The sequence below is a fragment of the Vigna angularis genome, chromosome 4 (assembly GCF_016808095.1).
Source record: "Vigna angularis cultivar LongXiaoDou No.4 chromosome 4, ASM1680809v1, whole genome shotgun sequence".
In the NCBI taxonomy this organism is placed as follows: Eukaryota; Viridiplantae; Streptophyta; class Magnoliopsida; order Fabales; family Fabaceae; genus Vigna; species Vigna angularis.
The window spans coordinates 25,396,849-25,414,952 of record NC_068973.1 but is presented as its reverse complement, the minus strand read 5'-3'; the positions used below and the strand labels follow the sequence as shown (position 1 = coordinate 25,414,952).

Sequence of the window (18,104 nt, the reverse complement as noted above, 5' to 3'; positions counted from 1 at the left end):
CGCTTCAGTGTGGCCACAAGTAGAATGTACTAAAGTACTTTCAAAGCAGAACCATTCTTTACTGTGTGACCACTATCTTCATTATTGTTTTTTGACTTGTATCGTGATAACCCACATTTTGGACACTTTGTCAAAACTCCATACTCATTCCCATATAATATGCAATCATTCAGATATGCATGTATCCATTTATACTCCATACCCATCGGACAACACATTTTTTTTGCATCATAATTACGAGTGAGTAATGTATTTCCATCTCGTAGCATTTCATTCAACAACGACAACAATTCTGTAAAATTCTTATCAGTCCATCCATTGGTCGCCTTTAAATTCATGAGCCGTAACACCGTTGACAATCGTGTGAACTTAGTTGAACCGACACACAAAGGAGTCTCCACATCAGTGGACATCATTTCATACACATGCGCTTGGGAAAAAGCTTCTGTGCCAACATCGTGAATCATGTCCTCTAAGTTGTCTTCTTCCAGTCGATCGTCCATATCCATGGTGGAATGATATACATTTTCAGTTGGAGAGCTAGTTGGAAAGTCTATTAATTCGCTGTGCCATATCTATGTTGTATAACTTCGTGTGAAACCATCACAAATAAGATGTTCCCTAATATTAGTTGTGTTCAACTTCCTCCCATTCAAACAGTTCACACATGGACATCTAAACTTGACTTCATCATCACTTGTACTCGCATTACGTTGCGCAAACTGTATAAATTCTTCTACCCATCTCTCGTACTCAGTGCTGATGCGTGGTAAATTAATCCATCCTCGATCCGTACGCATGTTTACTGAAATTGTTTACAAAATTTCAATAATCTTGAATGATCACTTTGATCGTGTTTGTATTCAAGGTGTGACCTGTTAGGACATCGGCAAGTGTACCGAATCGTATCAAGTAATAATAAATGGTAAAATCGAGTATCTTTTCCCAAGAGACTCACGACACTAAACAGTCATGTGATTACTCAACTAATTAAGACTTTTTGTAAAACAACTGAGGATTTTGAATGCAAAACAAGAAAGTAAATATGAATGCTCTTTTGATCAATTGAAGAAAACACAAAGTTGAATGGATGATATTGAAAATATGAGATGAATATGTTGTTGGGGTGTAGATTTCTCCTAGTTTAGTCTCATGCATATATGAATTCGTCTTCTTCATTCAATTGTTAACGTCACTCTCTAAATTACTTAAAACCCGATCCCTCGGCGAAGAAAGCCTATCCTTAATTACTAGACCCAAATCCCTTGCAACCCTAATAATTAATTTTGCATTATGATTAGGAGCTTAAGATGACCAATCCTCTTATCCCCATCCATGGGCAATATTGCTCTTGGGAGTAATTCTCTAGAACCTGAATTGTAAGATATCTCCCGGTACTCATGCAAATCATACATCATGCCATGAATGAGTTAAACATAACAAGCATTGAGCGAAGAGGAATTACCCTAACAATTAATGAAAGAAGCATATATAATCAAAATCAATTCAAATACATGAGAGTTCACAAGGTTACATCATCCTCAACAACAAATAAAGTTTAGTTCCCGATCGTCATGGAGAAACTAGATGAACAATGGAATGAAACAGACAGAAAAACCCTAAAAACTAAAGAGGAGAGCTTCTGCATCCACTTTTGCCTCCAGAGAATTGAAGAAAATCTGAATTTGTGTTAATTCTGTCAAACGATACTCTCTTTAGGTCGAGCAAATCCTTAAATAGGGTTGAATTGGATCATGGGCCAACGTTGACACTGCTCAGCGCCCTACTTAGGGCGTCCAGGCGTGAGACATTACATATCAGTTGGCGCTCAGCGCCCCAAAGAGGGCGCTCAGCGCCCCAAAGAGGGCGCTCAGGTGTGACTGCGAGGCTCCTGCGCTGAAGGCCCCATAAGAAGGCACCTAAGCGTCTTGCGACCTTTAGCAACCTTCTCTTCTGGTGCTCTTTCTGTCCTTTTTGTGTTCCAACTTATTGACATTTAACTCCTCTTCCAATTCATCCTAGTTTCCTACAAAATCAAGGGAATTTAGTAATAAAATCTTCAGTTATAACCTCAACTCTCGTATTCATCAGAATAAACTAAAAATAAGAGAACAAGAAAGTTTCTAAGTCAAAAAGGGTTCATTTGTTATCAAAATTTACTCTCAAATAACGGTGAAATCAACCGTTATCATGACCCTATCCCATTCAAGAAGATTCATTTTTTTAGTTTATTAAACATATAAATTTTAAACAACATATCTAAAATTTCACGAAATTTTGCCAGCATTTCGCATTGGTCTTCAGGTTACACCAAATGAAAGTGATTATAAATCACAATCAAATATGCACCCGAAGATCAATACAAAACACAACGATAAATTTTCATGAAATTTAAGACATGTATATTTAAATTGATATGTATTAATAAACTATGAAAAAGTTATTACTCTTCTTAAACTGTCCAACCGGACAATTCAAGATTTAATACTTGTAAATTATTATTACTATCTCCTCTCTATTCATTTGAAAAAAGTACATTTCTTCAAAAAAATTTGGAGATTGTAAATAATTTTTGTATTGAATCTCAAACGGGAAACTAAGGCTAATTCTCAACAACAATATATATTCAAGCAAACAAATAATACATATGTAAAATATAACAAAGTAAGCAAACAATATATTCAAGCAATTAAATAATTTCATATCCAACATACAATACATTCAAACAAATAATATATTCAAGCAAACATATAATTATATGTTTATATTAAAAGGAAAATTTTAAGAATATTTACCTGGGAGCGTGAAAACGAGTCAACAATGGAGAATGTCCGCGTTTTAGAAACTATAAAATTTAACCACAAAAACACAATATCTGAACAAAAACAAATAATACATCAATTAGTGACATTATTGCAACAAAACTTATCTTATTTTTACTCATAAACCAAGTAATTTCTACAACCTAGGCTTATAAACTATCTTACAATATAATGTATACTCTACTTGGACCCAAATATTCACAATGGCAAACACAAAAGAAAAAATTTCACTTACCAAGCCAAGGAGGACCACGACAACGACAACGAGGACCGTGGAAGTTACGGAGGCAACAGTGGGAGACAGTGCGGTTATTAAGACCTCGACATGTGTACCGAATTGAATCAAGTAATAATAATTGGTAAGACCAAGTATCGTTTCCCAAGAGACTCACAACACTAAACAGTCATATAATTACTTAACTAATTAAGACTTTGAAGAACAATTTAGGGTTTTGAATGCAAAAACAAGAAAGTAAATATGAATGCACTTTTGATCAATTGAAGAAAAACACAAAGATGAATGGATGATATTGAAAATATGAGATGAATATGTTGTTGGGGTTTAGATTTCACCTAGTTTACTCTAATGCATATATGAATTCATCTTCTTCATTAATGTTAATATCACTTTCTAAATTACTTAAAACCTGATGTCTCGGCGAAGAAAGCCTATCCTTAATTACTAGATCACAATGTCTTGTATCCTTAGTAATTAATTATGCATTACGCTTAGAAGCTTAAGATAACCAAAACTCATATCCCTATGTCTAGGCAATACTTTTTTGGGAGCAATTCTCCAGATTGGGTTTCCCCGTATGTGTCCATATCACGAAAACCAATGATCATGTCATGAATGAGTTAAACATAACAAGCATAGAGCAAAGACGAATAACCCTAACAATTAATGAAAGAAGCAAATATCAATTAAAACCAATTCAAATACATGAGTGTTCACAAGGTTACATTATCCCCCAACAATAAATTGAATTTTGTTCCCCATTGTCATGGAGAATCTAGATGAACAATGAATTGAGAATGAAAGATAAACCCTAAAAACCGAAGAGGAGAGCTTCTGAATCCACTTCTGCCTCCAAAGAGTTGAAAAAATATGAATTTGTGTCAATTATGTCAAAAGATACTCCCTCTAGGACGCCCAAGTCCTTATATACAGCTAAATTGGATCATGGGCCAACGTCGCCAACGCTCAGCGTCCTAACTTAGGGCGCCCAGGCGAGCTTGCGAGAAAACTAGCGCTCAGCGCCCCTAAAAGGGTGCCCAAGCTTTGTGCGATACATGAAACTGGCGCTCAGGGCCCCTTTCTGGCGCTCGGCCTTGACTGGCTAGCGCTCAGGGCCCCTTTCTGGCGCTCAACTTCATCTTGACTTTTCTGCACTACGTCTTTTTCTCTTTTTCTGCATTCCAACTCCTTGGTACTTTACCTCCTCTTTTATATCATTCCAATAACCTACAAAATCAAGGGAATTTAGTGATAAAATAATTAATTATACCCTATACTCACTTATTCACAAAACTAAATGGAAAACATGAGTTCAAGCAAGCTTCTAAGTCAAAAATAGTTGATTTAGTATCAAAATTGCATCACAGATAACGGTATATTCAACTGTTATCACAACCCCAAACTTGAAACTTTGCTTGTCCTCAAGCAAAATGTAAATTGGCTTAAACAAAATAATCATACTACAATGGTCAAGCACATCAAAAAACATTTTCCTCTAGGACAAGTAAATCACTCATGTCTGCTCATCATAGAAAGATTAGTCAAGATATAATGATGCTTTAGCCAATCAAGCTTCAACTATGGTGCTCACATAATCAAGACATACACAACAAATGCAACAACCTTATGAGCGATCACCAAGCAGACAGAATGTTACCCTATGTGCATGGAACTATTCCTCACCAAAGATAGTGTTTCACTCAAGCACTCAAAAGTGTTTCACTCAAACTCAAAGGTGTATAGTGAGGTGACACTTTACACTCTACCATCACAATGTCACATGAATCAACTTTGCCTTTCATTTAACCACATATCAAACACACTTACAAGCAAGTTATCATCACAAGGACTTTAGTGAACATTGTAGCGGCGGCGGAGCGCGACCTGTAGCGGCGACGACTACCAATCGACGACCCTGTGGCAGAGGCGATGACGGAGCGCTTGGATGCAGCAGAGGCATTTTCGCTTGGATGCAGCGAGAGAGAATAACAGTGCTGCAGTAGGGTAACTTCCTTCGCGCAGTGAAAATATTAAACCTATACTGCCTCGATTATCAACTTAACCGAGGTAATACACCGCTATTGCCTCGGTTCCTTCCTCCAACCGATGCCTATACGCAAACTATATGCCTCGGCCTGGTAGAACCGATGCCAAAGAGGTCGACAAAAGGAATTAAAACCTTCAAAAGTCAGATGGTCAGCATTTTGAATTAATCCTACTACCTCGGTTCTATGAGGAACCGGTGTTGTAAGTCGTTTCCAAATTGTTGGCAGCATAGGAGTCAGATCCAGGTCAAGAATTTACAGAGATAATAGAGCTATTATGCCTCGGGTGGTTTTCTAACCGAGGTAATAGAGCCATTATGCCTCGGTTCCCCTTGAACCAAGGCCTATAAGTTTGCTGAAATTGCAAAACCGCCACTGCGTTTTCATATGCTTTGGTTTGTGCAAACCGAGACGTATTAGCCGCGTTAGAAAACTTTTTTTTACTAGTGTTTAACTGAATAATATGTTTTTAAGATGCTTTTTTTTATAATTTAGAATCTTAATTTTTTTTGTCGTATTAACAAATTTTTAAACTTGTTTATAATCTTTGCAAGTCTTAAATTGTTAACATACGAATTTAATATTTTTCTACGGAATTGGTATTTTTCTTTTCCAATATTTTCATATTATATATCATGCACGCATATTAAATTTAATGTTGTTAATGTAATAGGATGATAATTTTTAGATTAGTTTCAAATTATTTACCCAATAATTTATATTGTAATAGACATTCTTTTATTCTTAAAATTCCAAAACATCCACTTGCGCCTCCAACACTTTCATTCTAATACAAACAAATAATAATTAAATCAAAAAATTATCAGTTAAGTTTCTCTATATTTATCTACAAACTCCTGCTTTTTAGTTTTTTTTTTCTATAAAATTTCTGACAAGTTTTAGAACAATTAAAAGAGTGCATAGAGGCCTAAAACGTGTTTTAAAATGTAAAACATGAGCGATGACAATTTTATAAGTAAAATAACCTTATAGATGTTGGCTAAACACTCCCCCAACATCTAATTTTATATTGACGTCGACTCTCTCTACATCATACGTCAAACCCTCTTATAGAAGCACCCAAATCAGAATTGAAAGGTCACTTTTTTCAGTCATTAGATGTTGGATAGAGTTGGGCTGACGTCTAATAGGTATTAGACATCAGGTCCCCTTCCCATGGACGTCAATAAGCTCGAAAACATATCCCAAAATGGTGCCAAACTGGAACTTTTACCATAGTAACACGTCGGCAGAGAAAGAGGGCCGACGTCTTTAGCTAATTTGACGTCAGGGGTTGGAGGGGCTGACGTTAAATGACCTGTTGAACCCCCAAAATCAGTACGCGAGCCTCACTTTCTTTCGCGTTTTCGTTTCAGGTTTTTGCCATTGCTGCTCGTTCATGAAATTGAGAAGGTGCAAAGGTATGTTTTCCATTGATTTTCTTCCATTAAACTTAGTTTCCACTGATTAAATATAGTTTTGGCTGATTAAATTTAGTTTTCATCGACTAATTTTTTCTTATGGTGCAGATTTGTGCGCGAGTTGACAGACCTCCACGGTGGCATAGAGTGCCCAATCTCCATTGCTTGAAAATGACTTCCTTCCACTCTTACGGTGATATCATTTTTGGCCCTTCAAGAAGGTTAGTTTTTTGGTTTTTCTAGATATATGATTGATTATTGGTTATTAGTTATTGGATATGTGATTATTGGAGATATGATTTTTAGTTATTGGTTATTGGTTATTGGAGATATGAATTGCTTTAGTATTATAATAAATTGAAACAAATAGTATATATAATTTTGTGATGTGCTGGAATTGTAATATTGCAAAAACAATTTAATTTAAAAAAAAACAAAATGGATGTCAGTCTAGTAGGGGTTCGACGTCAAAATTGACGTCTGTCCACGTAGCAGTCGAGGTCAATTTACATCACACTTGGAATCTGACGTCAAATTGAAGTCTTCCAATAAGACGTCGAATATGGGTTGGATGTTGAATGTAAAAAATAGCAGACATCAAATGCCTTTTTTGTAGTGGTGCATGTAAGACATGTTATGCTCTTGCACTTACATGGGTCCAACATAGGTTGTGTTAGGGTTACACATTGTTTCCATTTCAAGTATATTTTGACCAACCATTCGACTACTAGTAACTCATATGGGTTAAGGCTCTTCTAGAGCTTAAGGCTTCATCTTTCTTTCATCCTTTCCATCTTCATATCTATCCTTGTGTGCTAGAATGTGTAGGAGTAACTAAACTCCATTTCATTAGGGTTGGATGTAATGTACCTAAACTCTTTGTAGCTTTTTCTATACAATAGAATATCTTTCTGTATTCATGTGTTCTATCTCTTGTTTTCACTTGCATGATGGAATATATATGCTATTTTGTTGACATCTAATCATTGGAAAGTGTTTTAGAACCTAGACTAGGATAGAACAACCAAGAGGTTTGGTTCTAGACATAGACTAAGGTTTTTGGTCATTCTTAACATATTTTCTTAATGCAAATCTTGTGTTTGAATATCTAAGGGATTAATATTTTCACATGAAGATTTAGAACTTGTTTCTAAGGAATTAGAACTTGTTTACTTATGATGTAAATGTATGAAGATGTTAGAGATATATTGCATGGTTAAGTGATTAGAGTTTGGATTATGAAATCCAACCCGATGAGTCTTTACCCATATAGTTGTATAATCATTATTTTCAGTAATTTTCATATGTTCGTAATACACTTGAATCATTCATCGTTTATATTTATTGCTTAAACTAGTAAGTAATCATAATTACATAAACAAACGCAAATCCTTTGGGAAATGATATCTGGACTTACAATCTATATTACTTGAACGAATCGATGCACTTGCTAAAGAGTTAACACTCAACTGCAAGGGTGTGCTGCTCAGCACCAATCTATTTTTCCAAACTTTACATGTTTTGATATTTCATGCTTTTATGATTTTTCAATGTTTGTTTTGATAGTTAAGCTTGCTGGTTTAGATACACTTTTAATATATGTATGTTTAAAAAGATATATAGATTTTGTGATAAAGTTATCAATTTTTTAAAATGGATATGTTTTAATCCTTTGATGATTAGTTGAATATATATATATATATATATATATATATATATATATATATATATATATATATATATATATATTGAATATTATGATGGTTTATGCATGAAGTTCTCTAAGTATTTTGGAATTATGGTTTGAAAAGAGTTTTTAAGGTGAAATTCTTTATGGATGTTTCAAATAGTGTATTATTGTAGGACATATGGTGAGAGTAGCAAGAGGTTCTAGGCTAAGGGCTTAACCTTGGCCTAAGGCGTTGTTTAACGGACTAGCTAGCTTTGTATGGTAGCTTGGGGTAGGCCAGTTGTTTCACCACTACAAGTACACAACTCGTCATAGCACGATAATAACACATGTGTGCGGATGTTTGAGTCTAAATGTCTGATATGTTTAGGTATGGTGCTCAGATGAATATGAAAGTCTTATATAATACTTTATGAATGACATGTTTGTTCTTTTAATATTAGTTTACCCTTGTTGTGTTGTTTATCTATTGTTTTGTTGTATGTTTTGAATGATCACCTTATGGATGAGAACAAAGTGAGATAAGCAGTTAGGGGAGCAACCCGCAAGGATCCAAATGTTTAATTTGCTTATTGTAGCTAATCTTTTCTTTGGTTGTAATAGAAGAAACTTTTAGTATCACAGTAAATAGTTCTATTTTAGAGTTTTGTATATAAAGATAGAGTTATAGTTATTTTGAATAATCATATAAATATTTTATATATCTTTATGAATTAATTGTTTTAGTTTATTGATTTTGTGATATTTAGTGTTTTATGCTATTTAAATGAGATGTTACATTTATCAAATTTATAAAATTTTATAAAATATAAATGATAGTAAAATTATAATTCAATCCTTTTATATTTAAATACACTACTCTAGTCACCATTATAAGATACGTAGAAGAAGAAGAAAAAGTAGTTTTCTATGTAAGATATTTTACAATAAAACATTTAATAACTTTCATTTAAAAAAGCATATTTGTCCCTATAATTCTCTAAGTGGTGATGAATTTTTAAACCGAAAAAGTATATGCAGAAGTTAAAGTGATAATTACTTTCATTTAGAAACACGAATACAGACATATTTAAAAACTAACAAGTAAATGTATTTTATATCACAAATTCTAGTGAACAATATGCGAATTAAATAAGAATAGTGGGTCCACTCTTTCTTTTCTGATAAAATGATGGAAAATCTAATTGGTTGATCTAGTTGACCTTTGAAAGTAGGGTATGGGTTTTTTTTCTTCTAATAATAAATAAATATTAATGAGTACACCTAAGACATTATTTAATAAATTATTTAAAAAGTTAAAAAAAAATGTTCAACAAAAAACATCAATATAACTTAATGTAATTATTTTCATGAATTATTTTAAACTTCTTAATAGTAAACATGATCCTTATTTAATTATCTTATAGATTAAGGATTGTGTGTGTGAAAGAAAATTCTAGAAGATATTTTCACGCCAACTGTTACGGCTGGTCTAGATTAAACCAGACTTTTCTGAATTCTTCATCCGTATTCTTGTATAGTTTTCAACAATGGAAGAATTTTACACCAAAAAAACAGATTCAACGCGTACCAAATCTTAGTGAGAAACCAATTGGTTGCTATGTCTTATGTTATTACACAATTTTGTAAAGTATTTACGGAAGGAAAAAAAAATTAAAAATTCTGTATTGTAATTAATATTTGTTGATAAAATATTAAATATGTGATAATAGTAGAAAATGAGAAATACATAAATCTTGTATGAAACCTTTCATATATGATTGATCCATGTTTTTTTTTTCATAAAGCAACGTGCGTCTATTAAAATGAAAATAAAACCGAGTAAATAAAAGGCCTTCGTCTTTAAATTTTAACAAACCAATAATGTAAAATAAAATAAAATAAAATAAAATTAGTTGAATTGTTTAAAAAATAAAATAATTTAAAAGTCTAATCTTATAAAGAAAAAGAGATAATGGGAAGCAGAACCTTTCAGGAGATGATTGATTTTCACGTTATTGATTGGTAGTTTTCAGTGGTCACCATTACCTACAGAATAGAATATTACCCCTCTCTCTCTCTCTCTCTCTCTCTCTCTCTCTCTCTCTCTCTCTCTCTCTCTCTCTCTCTCTCTCTCTCTCTCTCTCTCTCTCTCTCTCTCTCTCTCTCTCTCTCTCTCTCTCTCTCTCTCTCTCTCTCTCTCTCTCTCTCTCTCTCTCTCTCTCTCTCTCTCTCTCTCTCTCTCTCTCTCTCTCTCTCTCTCTCTCTCTCTCTCTCTCTCTCTCTCTCTCTCTCTCTCTCTCTCTCTCTCTCTCTCTCTCTCTCTCTCTCTCTCTCTCTCTCTCTCTCTCTCTCTCTCTCTCTCTCTCTCTCTCTCTCTCTCTCTCTCTCTCTCTCTCTCTCTCTCTCTCTCTCTCTCTCTCTCTCTCTCTCTCTCTCTCTCTCTCTCTCTCTCTCTCTCTCTCTCTCTCTCTCTCTCTCTCTCTCTCTCTCTCTCTCTCTCTCTCTCTCTCTCTCTCTCTCTCTCTCTCTCTCTCTCTCTCTCTCTCTCTCTCTCTCTCTCTCTCTCTCTCTCTCTCTCTCTCTCTCTCTCTCTCTCTCTCTCTCTCTCTCTCTCTCTCTCTCTCTCTCTCTCTCTCTCTCTCTCTCTCTCTCTCTCTCTCTCTCTCTCTCTCTCTCTCTCTCTCTCTCTCTCTCTCTCTCTCTCTCTCTCTCTCTCTCTCTCTCTCTCTCTCTCTCTCTCTCTCTCTCTCTCTCTCTCTCTCTCTCTCTCTCTCTCTCTCTCTCTCTCTCTCTCTCTCTCTCTCTCTCTCTCTCTCTCTCTCTCTCTCTCTCTCTCTCTCTCTCTCTCTCTCTCTCTCTCTCTCTCTCTCTCTCTCTCTCTCTCTCTCTCTCTCTCTCTCTCTCTCTCTCTCTCTCTCTCTCTCTCTCTCTCTCTCTCTCTCTCTCTCTCTCTCTCTCTCTCTCTCCTCTCTCTCTCTCTCTCTCTCTCTCTCTCTCTCTCTCTCTCTCTCTCTCTCTCTCTCTCTCTCTCTCTCTCTCTCTCTCTCTCTCTCTCTCTCTCTCTCTCTCTCTCTCTCTCTCTCTCTCTCATATTACATTTATATGAACCAGAATAAATAAAATAATTATAAAAAACTAAATTTTTATACTTTTAAAAAATAAATAAAAATAAATAATATCAAATAAATATAAAAAATTTATATATGTCTAAAGCGTAAAAAATAGGAATTAAAATTAATTTATATAAGATTTTATTGTAAAAATTTAAGATCTGAAGATAAAATATCACTAGACACTTTTAATAAGATAGATCTTTCATTAAAGTATATAATAACATGAAATAAAATTTATATACAAAATTTTAAATTATAAAAATAAAAAAATTCATCAATTAAATAAAATATTAATTAAAACATGGATTTTTGCAACAACTTTATATTAAAAATAAATTTAAAAATAATGTTAAACTTTACAATTAAAAAGTTTAAATTAAGATATTTAAGTTGAGCTTTTAATCTATCAGATGACCTTAATTCGTATAACTAATGGCAACTGCTAGAAGTAATCTCGATAATCATTTGCCACGTGTTAATTCGTGATTGCCACTCCGAGACAAGTAGCGCTCACAGGAGGGGACACTCAGGAATTTTTCTTTCCTATTTTCAATCAACGTAGGAATCCTTACAGAACTCAAATGAAGATAACGTGCAGACCGAATTAATTATCCTGGAATGGCATAAAGTTGGTTTAGATTTCAAGAGTTCTTCGTTTTCAATCCAAAAAAGAATATACGCACGTTGAAATTAGAACCATTGCTTCTTTGTAAGAGTTTCGTGTTGAAACATCCATCTACAAAGTAGCGTCCCCAATCCTGAAAATGAAATTCAGATCCAAACATCACGAAAATAAAAAAGAAATGGAACAATGACGTTCACACAAACGAGACAGTTTACAAAACGGAGAAACCAATGAACGCTAATTTAGTTTTCAAAACGCCAACACCAATCATCAATCTATTCTCGATCATCAACAAAATTTTACAACAGACACAATCCACGCAGATATGGATCGCCGTCAGCATCATCATCATATTCATCTAAAAGCCACAATGACTCTGATATGTAAATGCCAAAACCTATTAGTAAATACATTTTTATTTATGATTACGAGGAGGACGGAAGCGGAATGGAGGAGGCGCCGGTCCTCAGAAGGAGGCTTTGCGCGCGTGAGAGCTGTTCCATGAGGGAGACGATTTGCGCGTGGTAGTCACGTGCCTGGTAAACTGCCTCCGCTTCGAGCTCCCCGAGCTGCGAGCAGAGCCTCTCCTCGGCCTCCTCGGCCACGCGCAGCCTCTCCCGCGCGCTCTGAAGATCGCGCTTCATCTGCTCCTCTCGCTCCTTGCTTTCTCTGAGCTCCTTCTCGAGCTCCTCGTTCCGCTTCTTCAGCTCGTTCTCTGCCGGCGCCGGAGGCATATTTTTCTCTTGCTTCCCGGAGCGGATGCCGATCGCTGCCATCATCGTTAGCGCCATATCGTAACGCTTCGCAAATAAAATCAAAGGTTTCTGAGAATAAAGAAAAAAAGTGTACGATGGTAATGGGTTGTGTTGTGAGGTGTAGAGTGGCGAGGTGGGAATATAAATAGAGTGGAATCAGCTGTGTCCAGGTTCAATGAACCTGGTTTTCACCCCAAGGACTTTTCACCATTCATCATTCTCTTCAACGTTGCTGACGTAATTGCTTGCATTCTGCTTTTCTTTTTCACACATTGTTATTTTTTAATCTCCTATACGTAATTCGTTTTCTTTTCCCTAAAATCTTTGTTTAAACGCAATAAATCATAAGGGAAACAGTCGACGAGAAAGAAAAAAGAAAATCAAATTAATAATGTTGAATTAAGTAAAGGAAGTGGAAAGAGATGAATAAATGAATATAAAATTTCACTGATTAAAAATAAAATAAAGAAGGGTAGTTGTTTAAACGTAATAATAATAATGCCCTTACATCTAAATTAAATATCAAATACTTGTATTGTCTCTTATAAAAATTGTGTTGTACTTGCATGGCATGGCTAGCCATGATTAAATATATCTTACTTAATACATTTATATTTGATTCAATTAATTGATATAGGATTATGCTATAGCAGAGCCAGTTGTGTGATTATAATCATAGAAAAGAAAAAGTATTTTCCATTTCCGTAATCAATATAATTAATTATGAATATTACATAATATATTATGTAGCTTAAAAAATAACAAAAAAATATTAACATAATCAAGTGCTTTTTTCAATAATACAAATGATAAAAAAAAAGTACAGTTTTGAGAACACTTTAATTTAAGTATTTCTTTTATTTTACAATTTCCCGTCTCAAATACAAATTTAAAAGGGTGTTTCTCTTAAAACTTTTCAATTATTTCAACTTTAATTTATTCAAGCAAACCACTTGTCTTATTACATGTATATATATAGTTCCATATTTATTGTTCATTTATTGTTAATATTATGTCTTTTAAGTTAGAATAAACAAAAACAGAGTATTTCAGTTTATGGTTCATGCATATAAAAGCTGTAATCTCATACTTTTTAAAATATGAAATACAAAGAGGTTATTCAGTACCTTGTGTTCTTGTGTTTTTCCTCTCTTAGTGCTTTAATCATCATCTTCTTTGTTGGCTTGTGCATGTGAGGGTTACAAACCCTAGCTGAGTTTCTCAGGTTCTCTCTGCCTTCTCTCTAGAAGCTCAGCAGTGTGGATAAAACTTTCTCTCTCTTGCCATCACGTGCAGTCCAATATAGCACTTAATATAGAGTGTGTTTTTCCCTTTTTACCCTCATGTCTAATATGGTATCAAGAGAATATGTTCTATTTTCCTGGTGTGTGAAGTGTGGGTGTGATCTGTGACTGGAATTGTGTGTATCCAGAAGAGGAGAAAGAAGTTTTCTTTGGATGTGTGAAAATCAAAGAAACTGCAAAAAACTAGCAAGAAAGGGATGACAGATATTGGAGGAATACATGGGTTGTTGCCAGTGTTTGATGGGAAGCTCTTTGATGATTGGCGCATCAAGATGCAAGCCATTTTTTGCTTCCAGGATGTTTCAGAGGTTACAGAAGATGGGCTACCTGAATTGGGTGCAAGAGCCACTGAAGAGGAGAAAAGAAGTTACATGATGCAGGTGAAACTGGACAGCAAAGCCAGATTTCTACTTATCAATGTGTCAACCCAAAGATCTTCAACAAGATCTTCAACAAGATCTCCAAGGCTGCTACTGATAAGGAAGTATGGGACATCCTAGTGAAGACGTATGGTGATGGAGACAAAAACCAAGAAAGTGAAGTTGCAGGAACTAAGGAGACAGTTTGAGATTCTGATCATGGATGAGGGTGAAACCGTGGCAGAATACTTGGACAAAGTACAGGAGTTGGTGAACAAAATGAGGGCATGCAAGGATGCAATTTCATATGAGTACATTGTGGATAAGATTTTGAGAACCCTAACACCCAGATTTGACCATGTAGTGGTGGCTATTGAAGAAGCTCGTAATCTGGAGACCATGGAGATTGAGGAGCTTCTGCACTCATTAGAAGCCCATGAGTATCACATCAATGAGCGCAAACAGTGTCAAGAACAGGCCCTACAGGCCAGATCGCAGTTTAAGGGCAAGAAGGGGTTCAAGAAAGGAGGAAAAGGCAACAGGAAGTGTAAAGACTCACAGGACCATCAAGGAGAAGAGTCTAGTGAGTCAGGAAAGGTGAAGAACCAGAAGAGTGCAGATGGAGAGTGGAAATTTGAAAAAAAGAAAGTTAAATGCTATAACTGTTAGAAACTTAGCCATTATGCCAAAGAGTGCTAGAAAGGTGAAAGGGCTAAAAACAAACCCAAGAAGAGGGCAAATCTGGCCCAAGAGGAGGAATCAGATTCAGAGGAAGTAATGTTGATGGCCAAAACCGAGGATGATTCATCTGAGAATGCTGTGTGGTACCTAGATTCTGGGTGTTCCACCCACATGACAGGGAGGAAGGAATGATTTATGAGAATGCAAGGGGCTACAAAAGGAAAGATTCGCTTTGTTAATGATAGAAGTCTGAATGCAGAGGGATATCGCGGGATTGTTCTAAGGGATGCAGAGGGAAAAAAATGATAATTGAAGAGGTACTATATGTACCAGGGCTAAAAACGAATTTGCTAAGCTTGGGGCAGCTACTGCAGAAGGGATATGTGATGAAAATGGAGAATAACTATCTCAGCATTTTCAATCAACATAAGAGGATTGTTGTGCAGGCTCAGCTGTCACAGAACATGACCTTTAGAGTGGTAATGAGTGTAGTAAAACACCAATGCTTCACTACATCAGAAAGTAAGGAGGAATGGCTGTGGCATTTAAGGTATGAGCACTTAAACTTTAAGGATTTGTCTCTGTTAGGCCAGAAAAATATGGTGAATGACTTGCCTAAGGTGGAAGTTCCAGAAACTGTTTGCAAGGAGTGTATTCAGTGCAAACAAACTAGGGGCAGTTTCCAGAAAATTTTACCCTAGAAATCTATAGAGAAACTAGGGGTGATCTATTCAGATGTGTGTGGTCCTATTCAAGAAGAGACACCTAGAGGCAGTAAGTACTTTCTACTATTTATTGATGATTGGACTAGGAAGTGCTGGGTCTATTTGATTAGAAGAAAGGGAGAAGTGATGCAGGTATTTTAGAAGTTTAAAAATCTTTTGGAGAGACAATGTGGGCAGAAAGTTAAGGTGTTGAGAACAGATGGTGGATGAGAGTATACCTCCACTGAATTCAGAAATTTCTGCGAAAATGAGGGGATTGTGCATGAGGTTACCCCTCCCTATACACCACATCACAATGGTGCAGCAGAGAGGAAGAACATAACCATACTGAATATGGTCAGATGCATGTTAAAGAGTAAGAGATTGCCTAACTTTTTGTTGGGGAGAGACTGGATGGCTTGACACCTGAAGAAGCATGCACAAGAGTGAAACCAGATGTCAAACATCTAAAAATCTTTGGTTCTATATGCTACAAGCATATACCAGATCAAATGAGAAGAAAACTAGATGATAAGGGAGTGCCTCTGATTTTGGTAGGCTATAACTCCACTCGAGGTTACAAGTTGTATGACCTTGCATCAGGGACAACATGTATCAGCAGGGATGTGATTGTGGATGAGGATGGAGTTTGACAATGGGAAGCAACTGAGCAGGAACCATCAACCATCACTTTGGAAGATGCAACTACTATAGTTGAAACAGAGAAGGGCAGGAAAGATGACAGCAGGAGGAGGTCATCACGAGTTACAAATTTGCCAACACACCTAAGGGATTTTGATTTGTCCTATGAGGCTACTCTCACATCAGAAGGACATTTTGTGCACTATACTTTAATTGCAGAGGCTGAACTAGTTGATTTTGAGGAAGCTGTGAAGGATGAGAGATGGTATAAGGCTATGCAGTAGGAAATTGATTCTATAGAGAGGAATCAGACCTGGGAATTGGTGGAACTACCTTCTAAAAAGAAACCTATAGCATTGAAGTGGATTTACAAGTCAAAGATAAACCCATAAGGTGTTTGGACAATCATATTAGTGGTGTCTCTAGCCACTAAGTTTCGTTGGTCTTTACACCAGCTGGATGTGAAGTCAGCTTTCCTAAATGGAAGGCTTGAGGAGGAGGTCTATGTTGCACAGCCGCTGGGCTTTGAGGTTGAAGGGCAGCTGGATAAGGTGTATAGGCTGAGGAAAGCTCTCTATGGGCTTAAACAGGCTCCAATGGCCTAGAACCAGAGGATTGATGGGTTCATGGACAATATTGGCTTTGAGAAATGTGTTTCAGAACACGGGTTATATGTGCAGTGCTGCCAATACAATGGTAGAGCAGAGAAGTTAATTGTGTGCATGTATGTGGATGCCTTATTAGTCACTGGGAGTTGTGAGGAGCTGATTTCAGGTTTCAAAGCTGAAATGCAGAGGGAATTTGAAATGAGTGACTTGGGAAGACTCAGTTATTTTCTTAGGATAGAGTTTACTTAGACTGAGTATGGAATAGTGATGCATCAGTCCAGGTATGTCCTAGACCTTCTAAAGAAGTTTAAGATGGTTGATTGTAATGCAGCAAACACCCCAGCAAAAGTAGGGCTGAGGCTTGAGAAGGAGCCAGAGGAGGAAGCTATTGATCCAACAACTTACAGAAGGATGGTGGGGAGTTTGAGATATCTCTATAACACCAGGCCTGACTTGAGTTATAGTGTTGGAGTTATAAGTAGGTTCATGGAATGTCCTAGAGTATCACATTTAAATGCAGTCAAACGAATACTGAGGTACTTGCAGGGTACACACTTCTATGGAATTCTGCTGAGAAGAGGAGAGGCTGGAGAAGAAGTGCAAATCACTTCTTACTCAGATGCAGATTGATGTGGTGATAAGGCAGCCAAAAGGAGCACTGTTGGGTGTATTTTCTTCATGGGGGAATCTCCTATTTCCTGGAGTTCTAGAAAGGAACCAGTGGTTGCATTGTCGTCATGCGAGGCAGAATACACAGCTGCTTGTGAAGCTACGTGCAAGCAACTTGGTTGGGATTCTTGTTAAAGGGGTTGAAGGTTGAGCTAGCTAGGAGAGTTAGGCTACTTGTTGACAACAAGTCAACCATAGATCTTGCTAAACACCCTACATCACATGGTAGGAGCAAGCATATCGAGACCCGATTTCACTATATTAGGGAACAGGTCAGCTGTGGGAAGCTTAAAGTGGTACACTACAGATCCGAAGACCAACTTGCAGATATACTCACCAAAGCTCTTAAAGGTGAACGCTTTTTGTCACTCAGAAATCATATTGGTGTAGTGCAAGCAGAAATCGGTGGAGATCGCACTAGAAGAAGGTTGAAAACCTAGGGTTTT

At 36.2% G+C, this 18,104-nt stretch overlaps 2 protein-coding genes across 2 annotated transcripts; one reads left to right on the top strand and one right to left on the bottom strand.

Moving 5' to 3' along the window:
- Nucleotides 1-12,177: 12,177 nt before the first annotated feature.
- LOC108331119 (protein RESPONSE TO LOW SULFUR 2) lies at nucleotides 12,178-12,818 on the bottom strand. Its single transcript, XM_017565748.2, has one exon. It carries the CDS (start codon nucleotides 12,725-12,727, stop codon nucleotides 12,362-12,364), a length of 366 nt encoding a protein of 121 aa, XP_017421237.1. The 5' UTR covers nucleotides 12,728-12,818; the 3' UTR covers nucleotides 12,178-12,361.
- Nucleotides 12,819-14,510: 1,692 nt separating this feature from the next.
- On the top strand, nucleotides 14,511-15,227 carry LOC108330347 (uncharacterized). Its single transcript, XM_017564835.1, has 2 exons — nucleotides 14,511-14,951; nucleotides 15,054-15,227. Exons 1-2 carry the CDS (start codon nucleotides 14,511-14,513, stop codon nucleotides 15,225-15,227), a joined length of 615 nt encoding a protein of 204 aa, XP_017420324.1.
- Nucleotides 15,228-18,104: the final 2,877 nt, after the last annotated feature.